At 39.0% G+C, this 20,799-nt stretch overlaps 1 protein-coding gene across 1 annotated transcript in view; it reads left to right on the top strand.

Moving 5' to 3' along the window:
- Positions 1–3,627: 3,627 nt before the first annotated feature.
- The window catches only part of pdzd8 (PDZ domain containing 8), a 108,599-nt gene continuing 91,427 nt past the window's right edge, over positions 3,628–20,799 (top strand). Inside the window, exons 1-2 of the mRNA XM_061911105.1 lie at positions 3,628–4,594; positions 20,288–20,413. Of these exons, the coding sequence (XP_061767089.1) occupies positions 3,753–4,594; positions 20,288–20,413 (968 nt within the window). The 5' untranslated portion in view covers positions 3,628–3,752. The remainder of the gene's footprint in view (positions 4,595–20,287; positions 20,414–20,799) is intronic.

Here is a 20,799-nt window from a genome sequence, read left to right on the forward strand (position 1 = left end):
GCCTTGTAGATTCTTAAAACAAGATATCTGACAGAAATAAAAGAAAAAAATAAAATAATAAAAATAATAGCAATGGATAAAGAATACAAATATTTGGAGGTTAATCTGTGTCTTCATTACGAATGCTTGTTTTTGACACTGAATTTTTGTAACTCTTTTTTTTTGGCGTTTGAATTTTGTTGAATGATTTTTTTGAATCATGCTGACAAATTCTGTCCAAAAAAATCAGTGTAAAAATCCGTACTGAGAAATTCAGTTTAAAAAAATCAGTGTCGTAAAACTTGATGCTTCAAAAAACAAGACTCACTTCCGGTAAAATAAAACAAGCAATCGACACTGTGTCAGAAACAGCCAATGATGTGTCAAGTTTGAAGTCACGTGACACGGGTCTTTTACAAAACAGCATAAAAAAGGCAGTTAACTGGGCTACCTGGGCATAATACAACATAACAAACATTTCAATGCGAACCTAATTTGCTTTACTGATGTGTAAGTTACCCATGCCTTGGGCACTAATGCACTCTCATACCATCACAGAGGCTGGTGTTTCAACTTTGCGTCAATAAAACTCTGGATGGTTTGCTTCCTCTTTGGTCCGGATGACATTTATATTGCTCCTAAGGTACATTTTTAGTGTTCTTAATACCTGTATTATCTTTTCCATCCTTAACCTCTCCATCCTTTGAAACTGAGCTACTGTGTGGAACATTTTTCCTTGTGGATCAATAAAGTTTGTCTAAGTCTAATAGGAACAATTGGGAAATTACTTAAAAGCACACAATTAGACTTAGACTTAGACAAACTTTAATGATCCACAAGGGAAATTGTTCCCCACAGTAGATCAGTTACAAATGATGGAAAAGATGGATAGGACAATGCAGGTATAAAGTAGACTAAAATCAATATAAAATATAACATATATACGTAATATTTACATAGTATATGTACAGTATAAGATATATACTGATATATTTTATTACATGTTTATATCATAGATACAATATATAACAATTACCATGTACAATATTACAGTACGTACTGTACCATGGTGAAGAAGGAGCTGAGCCGGAAGGCAAAGCTCTCAATTAACCGGTCGATCTACATTCCCATCCTCACCTATGGTCATGAGCTTTGGGTCATGGCCGAAAGGACAAGATCACGGGTACAAGCGGCTGAAATGAGTTTCCTCCGCCGGTTGGGGGGGGCTCTTCCTCAGAGATAGGGTGAGAAGCTCTGCCATCCGGGAGGAGCTAAAGTAAAGCTGCTGCTCCTCCACATCGAGAGGAGCCGGATGAGGTGGTTCGGGCATCTGGTCAGGATGCCACCCGAACGCCTCCCTAGGGAGGTGTTTCGGGCACGTCCGACTGGTAGGAGGCCATGGGGAAGACCCAGGACACGTTGGGAAGTCTACGTCTCCCGGCTGGCCTGGGAACACCTCGGGATCCCCTGGGAAGAGCTGGACAATGTGGCTGGAGAGAGGAGAGTCTGGGCTTCCCTGCTTAGGCTGCTGCCCCGCGACCCGACCTCAGATAAGCGGAAGATGAATGGATGGATGAAATATTACAGTATGTGTAACAGGTGCAGCATAAAATAGAGAGTAAATCATAAAGAGTAAATCCACACAGAGCAGTTGTTAAATATTTTAAAGAATAATGGTTATACAGGGGTTAGTGCATGTGCCTCACAATACAAAGGTCCTGAGTTGTCCTGGCTTCAATCCCGAGCTCGGGATCTTTCTGTGTGGAGTTTGCATGTTCTCCCTGTGACTGCGTGGGTTCCCTCCGGGTACTCCGGCTTCCTCCCACCGCCAACAACATGTACCTGGGATAGGTTGATTGGCAACACTAAATTGGCCCGAGTGTGTGAATGTGGGTGTGAATGTTGTCTGTCTATCTGTGTTGGCCCTGCGATGAGGTGGCGACTTGTCCAGGGTGTACGCCGCCTTCCGCCCGAATGCAGCTGAGATAGGCACCAGCGACCCCCCCCCCCCCCCACCCTCCCCGCGACCCCGAATGGGACAAGCCGTAGAAAATGGATGGATACAATAGTATATAATTGTTCAATCAATCAATCAATGATTATTTATATAGCCCTAAATCACTAGTGTCTCAAAAGGCTGCACAAACCACAACGACATCCTCGGTAGAGCCCACCTAAGGGCAAGGAAAACTCACACCCATTTTTGCTGAAAGGATTTAGTAGAGAACATCCATGTTAAAGTTCGCAACTTTCGGTGCTAAGACAAAAGCCCTGCCTCTACCGGCAGTCGCAGACGATGACGTCACAAGTGTGGGGGCTCCTCACATATTCACATTGTTTTTAATGGGAGCCTCCAACAAAAAGTGCTATTCGGACCGAGAAAACGACAATTTCCCCATTAATTTGAGCGAAGATGAAAGATTTGTGTTTGCGGATATTGATTGTGACGGACTAGAAAAAAAAAACACGATTGCATTTGGATTCCAATGTTTTTAGACACATTTACTAGGATAATTCTGGGAAATCCCTTTTCTTTCTATTGTGTTGCTAGTGTTTTAGTGAGTTAAATAGTAGCTGATAGTCGGAGGTGTTTGTCCACGGGTGTGTTGACGCGCAGTGTCTCAGGGGAGTGGATGGCAGCTGTACGGATGGCACAATCTCAGCTGATATCCGGTAAGAGGCGACTTTTTAACCACAATTTTCTCAACGAAACCTGCTGGTTGACATGTGGTTGGGATCCATGTTCGCTTGACCGCACTGTGATCCATAGTGAAGTTTCACCTCCGGAAATTTTAACAAGGAATCACCATGTGTTTGTGTGGCTAAAGGCTGAAGCTTCCCAACTCCATCTTTCTACTGTGACTTCTCCAATATTAATTGAACAAATTGCAAAAGATTCAGCAACACAGATCTCCAAAATACTGTGTAACTATGCCGTTAAAGCAGACGACTTTTAGCTGTGTGTGTGCGCAGCGCTCATATTTCCTAAAAACCTGTGACGTCTTGCGTACACGTCATCATTACACAACGTTTTCAAGACGAAACTCCCGGGAAATTTAAATTTGTAGTTTAATAAACTAAAAAGGCCGTATTGGCATGTGTTGCAATGTTAATATTTCCTCATTGATATATAAACCATCAGACTGCGTGGTGGGTAGTAGTGGGTTTCAGTAGGCCTTTAAGGTCCAAGCTTACATCACACTCAATCTTTAACTGATGCCTTTGGTAAGTGCCAGAGTGAGAAGAGATTTTAAAATAATGAGCGCATGCTTACTTTTACCGCATGCCTTTGGTAAGCGCAGGAGTGAGAAGAGGTTTTAAATTAATTAGCGCCCCGGCGGCAATTCAAGGAAATACGGTAGGAGTAATATGATCAAACTTTCTTGTTCTTGTCAAAAGTCTAGCAGCCGCATTTTGTACCAACTGTAATCTTGTAATGCTAGACATGGGGACAATTATTGTCATCAATGTGTGTATTTTTTAAGTATTTGTATTATTTAAAAGAGTAAAGTACAAATAGCGAGCCGCTGCTATATACTCCGGTACAATAAGGTGCGGTATGCGCTTTATCTTACTCAGTAAGCGAAGAAGAAAAAAAACGTCATGGCGCAGGATGACGTCAAGACGTTCGTCCAATCAGGGCACGATCCCGCAGTGCCGGAAAGTACCAGACGATATGGCAGCTCGGAGGGACTCGGTTCGATGAAGACGACTCGTCGGGTCATGAAGACACTTTGGCGGTGAAAGGGCGACTACGAGGCAGCCGCCTGGAGATGATTTACTTAATCCTCATCTCTGCGTTGTGCGGCGCGGTGCTCACCTTGGTGCTCCAGTTGTTGCTGCTGTACCGGAGGTGCCCGGAGCCCATAAAGAGGACCGAGCAGTACGTCAAAGTAGTGGCCGACAAGGCGTTGAAGGATTACTTTAATACTCAACATGTCGACGGCGGTCAGCAGCAGGACGGCTCGGCCTCGTCACGACCGCCGGAAGCCACCGCCGGCAGCCCCAAACAACAACAACAACAACAACAAGGCGACTGTGCCGACTCGGACAAAGCCGAAAACTGCAATTTCCTCAATGCCATCTTCCTGTTCCTGTTCCGGGAGCTGCGGGACACTCCCGTGGTCCGACACTGGCTCACCAAGAAGATCAAGGTCGAGTTCGAAGAGCTGCTGCAAACCAAAACGGCGGGTCGGCTTCTGGAGGGACTCAGCCTGCGAGACATTTCCCTCGGGGACTCGCTTCCGGTCTTCAAAACGGCCAAACTCATGAAGCCCGTCCAGGTGAACGACGACGGCCTGCCGGAGGAGCTCAACTTCGAGGTGGACATGGAGTACAACGGCGGCTTCCACCTGGCCATCGACGTGGACTTGGTCTTCTGGAAGTCTGCCTACCTGTTCGTCAAAATGAGGCGGGTGGTCGGGCGACTCCGGCTGCAGTTCACGCGCCTGCCCTTCTCCCATTGGTCCTTCTCCTTCCTCGACGACCCGCTGGTGGACTTTGAAGTCAAGTCCCAGTTCGAAGGACGACCCCTGCCTCAGCTCACGTCCATCATCGTCAACCAACTCAAACGAGTCATCAAGAAGAAGCACACACTACCCAACTACAAGATCAGGTAAGATGGGAGGCACCGACAGTGGAGCTGTTCACCTTGACATAAGGATAGGATAGGACAGGGGTAACCAACCTTTTTTAAACCAAGAGCTACTTCTTGGGTAGCAAAGGGCTACCAGTTTGATACACACTTAAATAAATTACCAGAAATAGCCAGTTTGCTCAATTTACCTTTAATTAATAAATCTATACACAGTTGTGATCAAAATTATTCAACCGCCACACAATTTTGGTGTTTTAGCAAGTTGGACATGTGTTCCGTATTTTGTTTATATCCATCCATCCATCCATCCATCCATTTTCTACCGCTTATTCCCTTTTGGGGTGGCGGGGGGCGCTGGCGCCTATCTCAGCTACAATTGGGCGGAAGGCGGTGTACACCCTGGACAAGTCGCAACCTCATCGCAGGGCCAACACAAAAAGACAACATTCACACACTAGGGCCAATTTAGTGTTGCCAATCAACCTATCCCCAGGTGCATGTCTTTGGAGGTGGGAGGAAGCTGGAGTGCCCAGAGGGAACCCACGCATTCACGGGGAGAACATGCAAACTCCACACAGAATGATTCCGAGCCTGGGATTGAACCCAGGACTGCAGGACCTTCGTATTGTGAGGCAGACGCACTAACCCCTCTGCCACCGTGAAGCCATATCAAATAAAGATGTGTCAAATAGACAAATGCAACTTGACTTACAACATCATATTTTGTAACATACTAAACAGTGTCATTTCTCTTAATATCTCATTGACAAAATTATTCAACCCCTTGAAGATCGTAACTCTTAAGAACAGAATTTGAATAAGGTATTTTCAATCAGGTGTTGAAAACACCTGTAGATGTGATTAGAACCATAACGAGGAACAATTAAACTGATTGAAAAAGACTGTGACGCTCAGCTTCTTGTAGATGGTCAATGGTGTATTTGCAACATGGTGAAGTCCAGGGAGTGGTGAAAGAAGTCAAGAGAGGAGGTAATTTCTCTTCATAAGAAAAGATATGGATATAAGAAAATAGCAAAGACATTACCCATTCCAAGAGACACAGTTGGGAGCATAATTCGCAAGTTTAAAGCTAAAGGCACAGTGAAAACACTACCTGGGCGTGGTAGAAAGAAGATGCTGTGTGCAACTGCTGTCCGGTATTTGAAGCGTACCGTGGTGAAAAACCCCCGGGTAACAGCTGAGGAACTACAACAGGACATTGCAGAGGGGGGAACGCAGGTTTCGTCCCAGACAATAAGGCGCGCACTACGAGATTAAGGCCTCCATGCCAGAACTCCCAGGCGCACCCCACTTCTGACTACCAGGCACAAGAAAAATAGACTCCAGTATGCCAAAAATCATCTGGACAAACCCCAAAGGTTTTGGGAAACTGTTCTATGGAGTGATGAGACACAACTGGAACTCTTTGGGCCTATGAATCAACGTTATGTCTGGAGGGGAAAAAAAATGAAGCTTACAAAGAGAAGAACACCTTGCCTACTGTTAAGCATGGTGGGGGGTCAATCATGCTCTGGGGCTCTTTCTCTGCCTCAGGTACCGGGAATCTCCAGCGCGTTCACGGCTTTATGAATTCTATTTCCTACCAGGATATATTAGCTGCAAATGTCATGAAGTCAGTGACGAAGCTGAGGCTTGGGAGACGTTGGAGCTTGCAACAGGACAACGATCCCAAGCATACCTCCAAATCAACATCAGAGTGGTTGCAGAAGAAGGGCTGGAAGACTCTGGAGTGGCCTTCACAGTCGCCAGACCTAAATACTATAGAAAACCTGTGGTGGGACTTGAAGAAGGCAGTTGCAGCACGCACGCCCAAGAATATGAATGAACTGGAGGCCTTTGCCCAAGAGGAATGGGCTAAAATACCTGTAGATCGTTGCAAGAAGCTTGTGTCCGGTTATGTATCACGTTTGAAGGATGTAATTACTGCCAAAGGGTGTTCTACTAAGTACTAAAGATGCATGTGACTAGGGGGTTGAATAATTTTGTCATTGAGATATTAAGAAAAATGTCCTTTTTTGGTATTTTGTGAAATACAGTGTTACAATTTAAGTTGCATTTGTCTATTTGACACATCTTTATTTGATATGACTATAAACAAAATACGGAATAAATGTCCAACTTGCTAAACCACCAAAATTGTGTGGGGGTTGAATAATTTTGATCACAACTTTATATAAAAAAATGGGTACTTCTGTCTGTCATTCCGTCGTACATTTTTTTTTTCCTTTTACGGAAGGTTTTTTTGTAGAGAATAAATGATGAAAAAAACACTTAATTGAACGGTTTAAAAGAGGTGAAAACACGAAAAAAAGAAAATTAAATTTTGAAACAGTTTCAACTTCAATTTCGACTCTTTAAAATTCAAAATTCAACCCAAAAAAATATGAAGAGAATAACGAGCTAATTCGAATCCTTTTGAAAAAATTAAAAAAAGAATTTATGGAACATCATTAGTAATTTTTCCTGATTAAGATTTAGAATTTTGATGACATGTTTTAAATAGGTTAAAATCCAATCTGCACTTTGTTAGAATATATAACAAATTGGACCAAGCTATATTTCTAACAAATACAAATCATTATTTCTTCTAAATTTTCCAGAACAAAAATTTTAAAAAGAAATTCAAAAGACTTTGAAATAAGATTTAAATTTGATTCTACAGATTTTCTAGATTTGCCAGAATATTTTTATTTTATTTTAATCATAATAACTTTGAAGAAATATTTCACAAATATTCTTCGTCGAAAAAAAGAAGCTAAAATGAAGAATTAAATTAAAATGTATTTATTATTCTTTACAATAAAAGAAAAAATACTTGAACATGAATTTAAATTGTCAGGAAAGAAGAGGAAGGAATTTAAAAGGTAAAAAGGTATATGTGTTTAAAAATCCAAAAATAATTTTTAAGGTTGTATTTTTTCTTTAAAATTGTCTTTCTGAAAGTTATAAGAAGCAAAGTAAAAAAAACTAACAATTTATTTAAATAAGTGAAGACCTAGTCTTTAAAATATTTTCTTCGATTTTCAAATTCAATTTGAGTTTTGTCTCTCTTAGAATTAAAAATGTCGAGCAAAGCGAGTGGGTTGCGCACGGCCACTCTTACACTGCGCCACGCCGCCCCTAAAGGGGACTTATTATGCAAAAACAACTTTTCCGACCTATTGCTGGTACCTGTTTTTGTGTATTTGGGATCTGCATAAGTCCTGTAAAATATGAAATCAAACCAAATCTATATATTCAACAATTGTGCCTTTTCTGCATACATCTTTCGAAGTAACCCTTTGGAATTTGCCAAACTTGGGAGGTTTTTCCAATTTGTTAACAGCGGATATCTCCCTATTTGATAAAGTTTTGTTCGAAGAGCTTTGCGCGAGTACGCCTCATGTTGTGGGGCAGACTGGCTCTTACATGCACATGCACTGTCCGGTGTTGCTATTTTTAATACATGTTAGCGTATAGTTGAAATACCATATCTGTCAGTAGACTCAATTAAGGTTGTACGGTATACTGGTACTAATAAAGTACGGCGGTACTAATTATTTGGAAATAGTATTATACTCCCTATGAAAAACACTGGTATGGTTTATGCTGCTGTGCAGAGGTGACTACAGAGCTGAGGTACATGAAGTTGAGTGTTTCAAAACCCACACACAGAGGGCATACAAGCAATAACATCGTTGAGTGGGAGAATGACAAAAAAAACATATTTTTTACTAGTTGATAAAGAGTGTTCTATAAGCGCAATATGGAGGCATTTCGGCTTCAATACTAACATTAAAGGTGACGCTTTAAACAGGGAGGCGCATTGCTGCAAGTGCCGCTTTAAAACACGCCTCGCAAAATGTGGCGTTTAGTATTAGCACCTTTGCTTAAACCTTAGGTAATATTTAAATAATAAGCATTCACATCTGCACAAGGAGTTCTGAAGAGTTACATGTAATAATGTTGAACCTTTCCTGCTGTTCGGCTCCCAGACAGCACAATGTTTTCGTCGGGAGTAACACCCTTCACTTCGCTTCACTGGGTCTGCTAAGCTCCGATTTCAAGTTCAACTAAAGAGGCCGCCGAGTCGTGACAACCGCTTGACAACCAGACCCGATCATCACTCTCATGCAAAGTACAGTGCAGACTCCCTCATTGACGTCACTCAGCCAACACATTGACATTCTTGCAAACACATAAACACTACTCTCATAAGTTAACCAGTTCCCCTGGTTTTTAGATGTGGATACGTAAACGCGCACACAGCTGCTTGGTTTGATGGCAAATATTAGCAGAGCTAAAATTGCCCAAATAGCATCAACTAATGCAAACTAATAACTGAATTTTGTAACTAATTCCTACAATTTGTTTTTCAACAATGTGGGTTTTGCCTGCTACAAGTCCTATACTGTATGTATACTTTTACCCATAGTTTTATTTTTAGTTTTTAATGATAATTGTATTTTTCTTAAAGCACAGCCCAAGTGTGGCAACCATAAATCCTGAAGCATTTAATATAATATCAATAAAGCTTTTTATTTGTATTCTAACCTAATACTTAATTATGGCAGACTATATGTAATATGGAAAATTGTAAATTGTTCTTTGAGTGCAACAACAAAAGCCCAATTTGATTAATGCCTTTTAATTTCTAATTCAACCTTCTAAAATTGTTCTTTAAGTGCAATAGGAAACATATGTTTAATGTATTGTAAAATTTTCTGTTTAAATAAAGCCAATACCGATTGTTTTGTAGTTCCCTTTTATTTTGAAAAGTTTTGAAATGTATCGCAAAGTAGCATTATACATTTTGGTACCGGTACCAAATTATAAGTGTTGGGACAAACCTAGACTCAATATGGAAGCACTAAAAACTACAAAATTACTGACGGGGAGAAGACACAGTTGAAATGGAGGCACTTAAATAAGGCTGTCCACAAAACAGCGCATTCTGAAAAGACGGTCAGAAATCGGCCAGAAGATGGTCTGTAAAACATAATCTGCATTGTTACCCGCCTATTATTGGCAGGTTTTCACTATTTAGAACAAATAGAAAAGAGAAAGACGTGTTCTTGTCTCACATCGGGACTGTGGCTAATGGGCAAAATTCCAAAAAAGTGAAATTCCTCTTTCTCTCAGGCATTGACATTTTCTTCAAGCCAACCTGTTTGTTTAAAAAGTGATGCAGTATATTTCTTCACTTCCCTAGGTTGTTTAAGTACATCTTGTCATTGGGCTGTTTGTCTCCTGTTTTGTTCAACTGGTCTACCACGTCGTTCAACATCTTTATTACTTAGAGACGACATGGACCCTCTCTCTTTTGTACCTCCTCTTCCTCTCCATTTGTTCCAGCAGAAACCCCTTTTTCTGTTTTATTTTGGGTGAACTTCAAAGTTTGGACTCTTGGCCCGACCGGGTACCAATGCACGTAATATCAGACGGTACAATATTTCAAAATCTTTGTTTAAGGTCACATCCCATACCCATACCAACAAAGCAAGCCGGCCTGATAGAAAGTTTTTCAAACTTTTCAAAATGTGCTAGCTGGATGCTAATCAGTGTTCATTTTGTTGACTAAAATGTTTGTGTTAGTTATTGTCAACTACCTGTTTTCCTCAGACTAAAATAGCACAATAACTAATCACAACAAATGCACGACTAAAAACATAACATAATTTAATGACAGTTTAGTCAACAAATAAAAACGAGACAAAAATGTTGACAGACAAAATACAATCATATTTTTTGTATTTAGGTGGGTGGGACAAGTTAGGAATCTACACCAAAACACAGTTGCACGTGGAAGAATGATAATTGCGGTAAAACTCCGGATAAATTAAAATAATCCAAAAACCAAAATTCATAACTGCACTTGGATGAACTCACGGACTGACTGGTGCCAGCTTTCCAGCTTAAATGCTAACATGAAAAAAGGAGACATTAACGTCTTTCTCCATTTAAAAAAACAATATACCTAATCCAAACTTATATAAAAACATTACTGTCTAAGCAACTAGGATTTTCAACTGTTCACATTAAACCTTCAAGCTTATATAACAACATTACTGTCTGAACAACTAGGATTTTCAACTGTTCACATTAAACCATCAAGCTGTGCTGTCTTGGCATGGAATTATGAATATTATACATAAAAAAAATATTGTTGTGTTACCAACACAAAATTGCCCTCATTTTTGTTTGACCAGATTGACTACTGTATTGATGCTTTTAATTACAATACAAAACCTCCTTCCATCAGTGAGAGCTTTGAATGGTTGACCAAATACTTATTTTCCACCATAATTTACAAATACATTCTTTAAAATTCCTACAATGTGAATTCCTGGATTTTTTTTCACATTCTGTCTCTCACAGTTGAAGTGTACCTATGATGAAAATTACAGACCTCTGTCATCATTTTAAGTGGGAGAACTTGCACATTCGGTGGCTGACTAAATACTTTTTTGTCCCACTGTATGTAATGTAGTAACTTGCACATTTATAATAAAATGTGATATATATGTACTTTGATCATGTTAAGCATTTCACATTCATTTAAAAACAAATTTCTACTAACTGCAGACTTCACGAGAGCCAACAAACATAATAAAACATCACTTACTGTACAATGTCTGCTGTCATCCGGTTGCCGACTGCTCGCATGTTCATATATTTCCATTCAGATGAAAAAAGACTCATAACCCTCGCGATGAATAAAGGGAGTGGAACGTAGCGTATTTTTCATGTTTTTCCTCACTATTTCTGGATGTAAGTTGAATACCAAAGTTGAGCAATTTGTCTGATTATGTCTTCATCATTTTACTATCCAATTGACCGGCATTATTTATGGTATAGAAATAAACTTTCGAGCTCTGAGGCATGAAAGCAGCTCACTGCAGCTTTCCCGTCCAAAGGCAAAACCCAGTAACTCAATTTTGGTCAAAACTGAGCTGATAATAATTTTGGAGTTACTAGGTGATATGCTATACATTAGTGCTATACATTGTTCCAGCTGTTAGGGTCCTCTGATCACAATAGTTTGTCTGCGTTAGCACTTATAATAATAGAATAGAAAGTACTTTATTGATCCCTGGGGGAAATTCAGCACCACAGTTCGCTCACAATAGACAATAATAATAATAAATAATATACAACATATATTATATATATATAATATATAACAATATCGCTAATACTTGGTTAGTATTCAAGTCACAAAATATAAATGAAGTATTGTTGGTGGTTTTTGGATATTTTTTAACAGGGATTTATGGGCAGAATAGAAAACCTCAGATTGACTTTGTTATACGCAAACTTTTATTTACAAGTTAAAATGCATTAAAAAAGAAATAAAGCGGTCATCTTACCTCTATAATGATTGTGAAGGTTGGGAAAATAAAGAAATAAAAAGTACAGTTCACCTTTAATGACCGCACTCTTCAATGGAATATTTATTTTTAGTTGGCCCTTTGTCTTTTGTAAATTTGTTTGTATTATAGATTCATTATTTTTATTTCAAGTTTCATTTTGAAATGTAAGTTCACATATTATTTGTTTGAAATAAAAAGTGCAATAAAATATGTTTTATATAACATAATGCTTTATGCCTGTCGTTCACAATCATTATGAGGGACAAGAACACGTCTTTTTTTGGGGGATTTTAAAGATGATAAAAAAACGCTTGAAAGGTCCAGCTAATGGGAGTGACCGTTGTAGCCTTCAAAGTGAAATGAAGTGACTTATATTTATATGGCGCTTTTTCTCTAGTAACTCAAAGCGCTTTACATAGTGAAACCCAATATCTATTTTTTACATTTAAACCAGAGTGAGTGGCACTGGGAGCAGGTGGGTAAAGTGTCTTGCCCAAGGACACAACGGCAGTGACTAGGATGGCGGAAGCGGGGATCGAACCTGCAACCCTCAAGTTGCTGGCACGGCCGCTCTACCAACCGAGCTATACCGCCCTGTAAAACAACTTAAAAACGATCCATCAAGGTTTTATACACACACTGCGAGTCTTTATGTAATGTAGTAACAGACACGTTCATAACAATATGTAATATGTACAATATTTACCGTATTTTGGTCATTTTAATCATTGCTGGAACTAATTATTCGGCACATTTATTTCCGTTTCCATAGCCTTGCACGTCTGACTTCTGGCATCAACCCTTTCAGGTTACTAACACGCTTGTGTGTTCCAAATATGGCAGATTCAGTAACAAACAACAAAGATGATTTGGACCAATGAGGATTCACAGCTTTTACTTAAATCCATCCATTTTCTACCGCTTGTCCCTTTTAAGGTGGTGGGGGGTGCTGGAGCCTATCTCAGCTGCATTCGGGCTGAAGGCTTTGATTGATTGATTGATTGAAACTTTTATTAGTAGATATACATTGAATTATTTACATTATTTACAATCCGGGGGGTGGGATGAGGAGCTTTGGTTGATATCAGTACTTCAGTCATTAACAATTGCATCAACAGAGAAATGGACGTTGAAACAGTGTAGGTCTTACTTAGTAGGATAAGTACAGCCAGCAGAGAACATAATAACTTCAGATAGCCTAAGAACAAGTATATACATTAGAAATACATTTGATAATTTACATTAGGTTATTTACAATCCGAGGAGATGGGATGTGAATGGAGGAGGGTATTAGTAAAGGGTTGAAGTTGCCAGGAGGTGTTGTTTAAGAGCGGTTTTGAAGGAGGGGAGAGATGCACTTTCTTTTACACCTATTGTGAGTGGTTTTTCAATCTTAATTTATGAAGGATGAACTACTGCTTTTAGAAATTAGTACAAAGGAAGAGTTGGATGTTGGCGCAGACGGAAAGCGATAGAATAAAGTGAACATGAATCGAAGCAGCAAAATATGGGACTTGAAGCCAAGCTATCTCTAAATAAATGGAGTGCTTACCCATAATTAACGGGAAAAAAATATTCCCTGCCAGCTGGACAAAAGAAACGACTGTCAATCGAGTGAGTCACACTTTATACTGATCATGATACACGCAGCACGTCATGCGTGTATCATGACAGACAGCATTGTATACTGTCTGGCTAGCTGTGTACAAACAAAAAATTAAATGTGGGCTAATACTTTACAGATACCGTAATATGATTGTTTTATGTTTTTTAGTCAGTACAGATTAGGGATGTTCCGATCCAGGTTTTTGCACTTCCGATCCGATACCGATACTGGCCTATCCGAGCATGTATTAAAGTCGAAAGTTTTTTAGCCTACTTAGTTGTCCGATTCATGTTGAAAATGGTTTTAGTACTTTTGATAACAACTAGCCAGCTGAATTAGGTGAGTTTGAATAATACACAATGCAACAAGAAACTGTCCTGTTTATTCAATGATAAACACAAATATACAAAATTATACATGACAAACAGAAACGACATCATTGAACAGTAACAAATAAAACAGTATAAAGTCCAAATAATGCTGTAAACATTATTAAATAAAGCAAATCACACAAACAACCTGAGTTGTTGACCGACTGCAGTCCGAGCATAATGGGGAGATTCTTTCCAACAAAGACGAGCACTTCAAGATGCTCAGGTGTCAGCCTGCTCCTGTGTTCATCAATGATAAGTGAGGCTGTGCTAAAAAGCCCCTCACTCTGAACACTGGTGCAAGGAGCACTGAGGAACTTGGCTGCTGTTGCTGCCAGGGTGGGTAGTTGAGACAGATTGTCTCTCCAGTAGTGAAAAGGATTGCTCTTACCGCCCAGCTGGAGACTCACTGAGGTAGCTCTCCAACTGAAACAGTGCCCCTGAGGTGATCTGCTGCTCAAATGGACCTACTGTGCAGCTCTCCTCCAGTATGTCGTCAGAGTAGCTGCCGAGGCTGCTGTTTGAGCTTCCAGCCTCCATTCCCGGTGTTGGCCTTTCTGTCTCAGCCTCAGCCACACCTTCTCCAGAGGGCATGGTCTTCAGTTCTTGTTCCATTTTCATCACCTCTACGTTTAGTGCCTCTTTTTCCTGATCCAGGTTGGTAGCATTAGTGAAGAACCTTAACATTTGGATAAAATGTAATAAAGATATATCAAATATTGTATAAGGTTTCAGCCAGTCTCCACATATTAATGTTCAATGACAACAAGTAACACACAAAATAGATCACGAATGATCAACAGTGACATTCATTTCCTTACCCATCATATACCTGAAGGAGAATAAGAATAATAACAATAATAATAAATAATAATATTACAATAATAATAACAATAATAATACATTCCCATCACCTTATATGTATGAAACATTAGGCTACTGAAATACTGACAAAGAAATAAATGCCAGCTGTAGAGTAAAATATTTTCAATATAGTACTGAAGCTTATAACCTGCTCAAATTATTATAAAGCACTTACTTGTCTTTTTAGCGTGAATCTAGCATCGTTGCCACGGCATAGAGGGGTTCAGCTTCCACATGGTCAAAACGTGTGTGCACCGCATCGAGTAAGGTGGCCTTCATGGTTTGAATCCCTCTGTGTTCTTTGCTATCACTGTCTAGAAAGCATGTCGCACTAACCTCGGCTGTCAGCTCTTGGAAGGGTTTAAGAATTGTTGCAGTTTTCTCTATCAGCGACCATTGGTTGCCTGTTAATGTGGCTGGCAGATTGCTGTCGCTAAGTTCATCTTTTTTGTTTTGTAGGGTAAAATAATGCCACACAGCTGACTTTTTTACCGTAACTTTTAATTCACATGGCCGTCTTAACAGTTAGGACACAGACCTGTGGATGTCTTGAAGGTGTGCTGGAAAATGCGGAACGGAGCTTAGGGAGCAGCAGAAGAGTGGAATGTATTATTTAAATCGGTGCGTTAAAAAACATGGACCGTATTTTTTCCTGATCCGATCCAAATATCGGATCGGGACAACCCTAGTACAGATTGATGTACTATCGAATTTTGTTGTGAATTACAAACTCAAAATGCTTTTGGTGCTGACGTAGAAGCGAACTTATCTCTTGTCGTAGCTAGCTTTTTTACGGCTAATACCATAAGCATGCCGATGTGTTCGTTCTTACATGAACAATTTTGCTACAGTTTCGTTATTTTACAATTGGTTTTTGAATGCATTTTTAAAGTGATTTAGTGGTAGAATTGATTGCTCCCATTAGCTGCATTGTTAGCTACCTAGAACAAGCAGATTTTTATGTTAGAATGCAAAAAAAACAACATTTTGTCTTCTTATTTCTTATACTGATTGTGAACAATAGGCACAATTTCCCCCTAAATGCAGTTCCCTTTTAATAACCCTGATTCCAATATCGATAAAAATTATTGGGACTATTATTTTGGCCATAAAAAGGATAAGAAAGATACAAATAACAACCAGACAGCATTATCATTATCAGCTCACTGTTAAATAAAGAAATGTGATTTTATTATTAAACAAATGACTGTTTATTAACACATGAATGATGATACAAAAAATTACAGAAAATTGGCATCATTTAGTTTCAGATGTTCAGTACCTGAAAACCGGTACCGTATCGGCTCAAATGTGAAAGGTACCCATCCATAGTCAGGTCCTTGGAGTCATCGTGTCTAAACACTAACTCCTTCACATACAGTATTTGTTGATGTAACTTCAGAGGAATGAAAACGGATTTGAAGCTTTTTAAATCTGTGTAACTTTTATTAGTCATTAGGCCTCTCAAGCCTACAACAGAAGAATAAGATCAGTGTTTTTAACCTACTTTTGCCTCAGATTTCTTGGAACAAACAGTAGTTCGGGATATCATGTGAGATTTTCCCCAGTGGGTTTTTCCTTCTCTATCTGCCTTGAAGCAGCTTGTTGAGCAACCTAGCAACAATTTGTCTTTCGCTGTTGCCTTGGATCTTCCCCTGAGAAACCAAGTCGGTTGTATAACACTATTTCTCTGCCCACACAGGCATAGTTCCTCAAGGAATTGAACTGATTTGAGGACTATTTTTGCTGCACATGTTTTGGATTATAATATTTTATCTAATAAACAATGTAATAAGTAAAAAAAAACTAATTGTTCACATTAGGGCTAGCCGATATGGCCTTTTATTAATACCTCAATATTTTTAGGCCATATCACGATACACGATATATATCTCGATATTTTGCCTTAGCCTTGAATGAACATTTGATGCATATAATCACACCAGTATGATGATTCTATGTGCCTACATTAAAACATTCTTGTTCATTCTGCATTAATATATGCTCATTTTAAACTTTCATGCAGAGAGGGAAGTCACAACTAAGTCAATTTACCAAAACTGTATTTTATTAAACAGTTATTAAGCAGTGGCACAAACATTCATGTCCTTTCCAAAACAGAAAGTGCAAGATTGTGAGAAACATTTTAAAACAAGCTATAAATGCACTTTTGTGAATGATGTCACCAATATGACATTTCAAAACAACACTAAATTAAAGTGTACTTTTTGTACAGAATGCCACTGCAATAATTTAAATCAAATAAAGTGCACTTTTGACCTTTTGGAAGGGATTACTAACAAAAACCAAGGTACCACTGTACAACCAAATCAGCAGCACAGCAGCTATGTTTGATAAGAAAATAAAATATCCCATGTTTCCCACAGAATGGCAATTTATTTGTGGCGGTGGGGGCGTAGCCAGGAGTTTGGTGAGGTCAGGGCAGTGTCAATATAGTGTCATCATATAATTTGGTATAAGCATGTATTTTTTTAAGAGCCCAAAAAATGTTATACATACAAACCCCGTTTCCATATGAGTTGGGGAAATGTGTTAGATGTAAATATAAACGGAATACAATGATTAGCTAATCATTTTCAACCCATATTCAGTGGAATATGCTACAAAGACAACATATTTGATGTTAAAACTGATAAACATTTTTTTTTTTGCAAATAATCATTAACTTTAGAATTTGATGCCAGCAACATGTGACAAAGAAGTTGGGAAAGGTGGCAATAAATACTGATAAAGTTGAGGAATGCTCATCAAACACTTATTTGGAACATCCCACAGGTGTGCAGGCTAATTTGGAACAGGTGGGTGCCACGATTGGGTATAAAAACATCTTCCATGAAATGTTAAGTAATTCACAAACAAGGAGAGGTTGAGGCTCACCAATTTGTAAGCAAATTGTCGAACAGTTTTAGAACAACATTTCTCAACAAGCTTTTGCAAGGAATTTAGGGATTTTACCATCTACGGTCCGTAAAATCATCAACAGGTTTAGAGAATCTGGAAAAATCACTGCACATAAGCGATGATATTACGAACCTTTGATCCCTCAGGCGGTACTGTTCCAAAAACCGACATCAGGGTGTAAAGGTTTATCACCACATGGGCTCAGGAACACTTCATAAAACCACTGTACGTAACTACAGTTGGTCGCTTCATCTGTAAGTGCAAGTTAAAACTCTACTATGCAAAGCAAAAGCCATTTATCAACATCATCTAGGAACACCGCTGGCTTCGCTGGGCCCGAGCTCATCTAAGATGGACTGATGCAAAGTGGAAAAGTGTTCTGTGGTCTGACGAGTCCACATTTCAAATTATATTTGGAAACTGTTGACGTGGTGTTCTCCGGAACAAAGAGGAAAATAACCATCCGGATTGTTATAGGCGCAAAGTTCAAAAGCCAGCCTCTGTGATGGTATGGGGGTGTATTAGTGACCAAGGCATGGGTAACACACACATCTTTGAAGGGACCATTAATGCAGAAAGGTCCATACAGTTTTTGGAGCAACATATGTTGTCATCCAAGCAACGTTATCATGGATGCCCCTGCTTATTTCACCAAAACAATGCCAAGCCACGTGTTACAACGGCGTGGCTTCGTAGTGAAAGAGTGCGGGCACTTTCCTGGCCCGCCTGCAGTCCAGACATCTCTCCCATCCAAAATGTGTGGCGCATTATGAAGCGTAAAATACGCCAACAAGACCCCGGACTGTTGAAAAACTTAAACTGTACATCAAGCAAGAATGGTAATGAATTCCACTTTCAAAGCTTCAACAATTAGTTTCCTCAGTTCCCAAACGTTTATTGAGTGTTGTTAAAAGAAAATGCGATGTAACACAGTGCTGAACATGCCCTTTCCCAACTTCTTTGGCACGTGTCGCAGCCATGAAATTCTAAGTTAATTACTATTTGCAAAAAAAAAAAAAGTTTTTGAGTTTAAAAATCAAAGATCTTGTCTTTGTAGTGCATTCAATTGAACAGGGGTTGAAAAGGATTTGCAAATCATTGTATTCTGTTTATATTTACATCTAAAACAATTTCCCAACTCCAATGGAAACGGGGTTTGTATATTTGAAGAAAAAACATTGGTGTTCACAGCTGTGGAAAATTTAGAGTCTACAATTATCTTATGATGATTTTAATCTACATGCAACACACTTCCTTTCTGGTCTACATGCATTCACACATATAAGATTATACACCATTTTCAGCTATTCTTTATGATTAATCTTATTCTCCCACTTTTTGGCTCAGCATAACTTCATCCGATTCATAATGTTCCAACTTCAAAATGTTTAGCCCATAAGGAATTGTTGGGACTTCAACATTTTTCACATGTTTTACCCTTCGCAATTTCCACATTTTTCAACCAATTTAAACCATTCCACGTTCAACACATTCCACTCAACTTGGTAATTGAAATTAGCAAATTTCCAGGTTCCAGAAAATTTTATGAATTTCTAGAATTCCCGGTTTTCCAAAGCCTATTTTCACCTTTTTTTCTGAAGTTTTCACAGTCGACGTTTTTTTCAACCATTTCCAACCATTCCACCATCAAAACATTTCACACGATTACGACAACTATGAATAATTTCAAAAATCCCAGATTTTCCAGAAATTGGCAAGGTTCCAGGAAATTTCCTTTCAAATAAATGAAAAAATATATTTCAATTTTTTCACTTTTAAACTATTTTAACATTCAAACCATTTCTACAGTCCACTAGCATATCAGTTTAGCTCTAGCTTGTCAACATTCAAACCATTCCTTCTAATAAATTATTTCACCATTTAAAACATTCCAACATTCAATCCCTACTCTCACATTCAATTCTACATTCCATTAGCATTTCAGTTCAGCTTTAGAATTGGAGCATTCACACGCAGTTTACACAAACATGCTAATTACCTACTTTTAGAGTATCCGGCCTTAGATCGGTAAGTTGTGAGTTCAAACACCAGCCGACTCATACCAAAGACTATTCCATTACCTCCCTGCTTGGCACTCAGCATCAAGGGTTGGAATTGGAAGTTTAATCACCAAAACTTATTCCCGGGCTCCCCTCACCTCCCAGGGGTTGATCAAGGGTGATGGGGCAAATGCAGAGAATAATTTCGCTACACCTACTGTGTGTGTGACAATCATTGGTACTTTAACTTTTAACGTAATCTAATTAATAATAAAGAAGGGAGCTTGAAAGATGTTCTTCCATGATACTGGATATAATTATCATTGGAAGGATTAGGATGAGCCAGCATGCTAAATAAAATCAGAAACAATAAAGTCACTCAGCACCTTTGACACTCCTGGCTGAAAACATTTCTCAGGTTGAATGAACACAACATCTTTTACAACATTGTAACTTTAAAACGAGTCCCGTAGTTGAAATCATTGATTGGTGAGTCATTTCTCCACAGGCTTTGTAATCAAGACACTGTTGATATGTTACTTTTTTATAATGGCATGTTTTCTGTTTCTCTTCAGATACAAGCCTTTCTTCCCATTCCAAGTGCAACCTCCTCTGGGACTTTCTTCTGATTTGGAACTGTCAGTCCAGGACAGACGGCTGGTGGAGGGCCGACTCAAAGTCAGCGTAATTGAAAGCAGCAGGTCAGACACTTACGGTGCTTTGTGTTTAATAATGCATCCAATACGGTTGCGGTGGATTAAATGTGTAATTCAGGTTTGTCTCGTTTTGACTGCTATTTTTAGCTACTTGAAGGATCACAATGTAATAGAAATGCTTTTAGGATGATGCAATAGACATCCAGGTCACTGCAAATGACAAACAAATATAAGCGTAGTAATATAATTATAGTAATTAATGCCTTGATGGCAATGTATTTACAAACGTTTTCTTTGCCGACATCAATATTTTCAAATTTTCCATTACGATCACATAGGGCTGGGCGATATGGCCTTATATTAATATCTCGATATTTTTAGGCCATGTCAAAATACACGATATATATCTGTATATTTTGCCTTAGCCTTGA

This window comes from Nerophis ophidion, linkage group LG09 (assembly GCF_033978795.1).
Source record: "Nerophis ophidion isolate RoL-2023_Sa linkage group LG09, RoL_Noph_v1.0, whole genome shotgun sequence".
Taxonomy (NCBI): domain Eukaryota; kingdom Metazoa; phylum Chordata; class Actinopteri; order Syngnathiformes; family Syngnathidae; genus Nerophis; species Nerophis ophidion.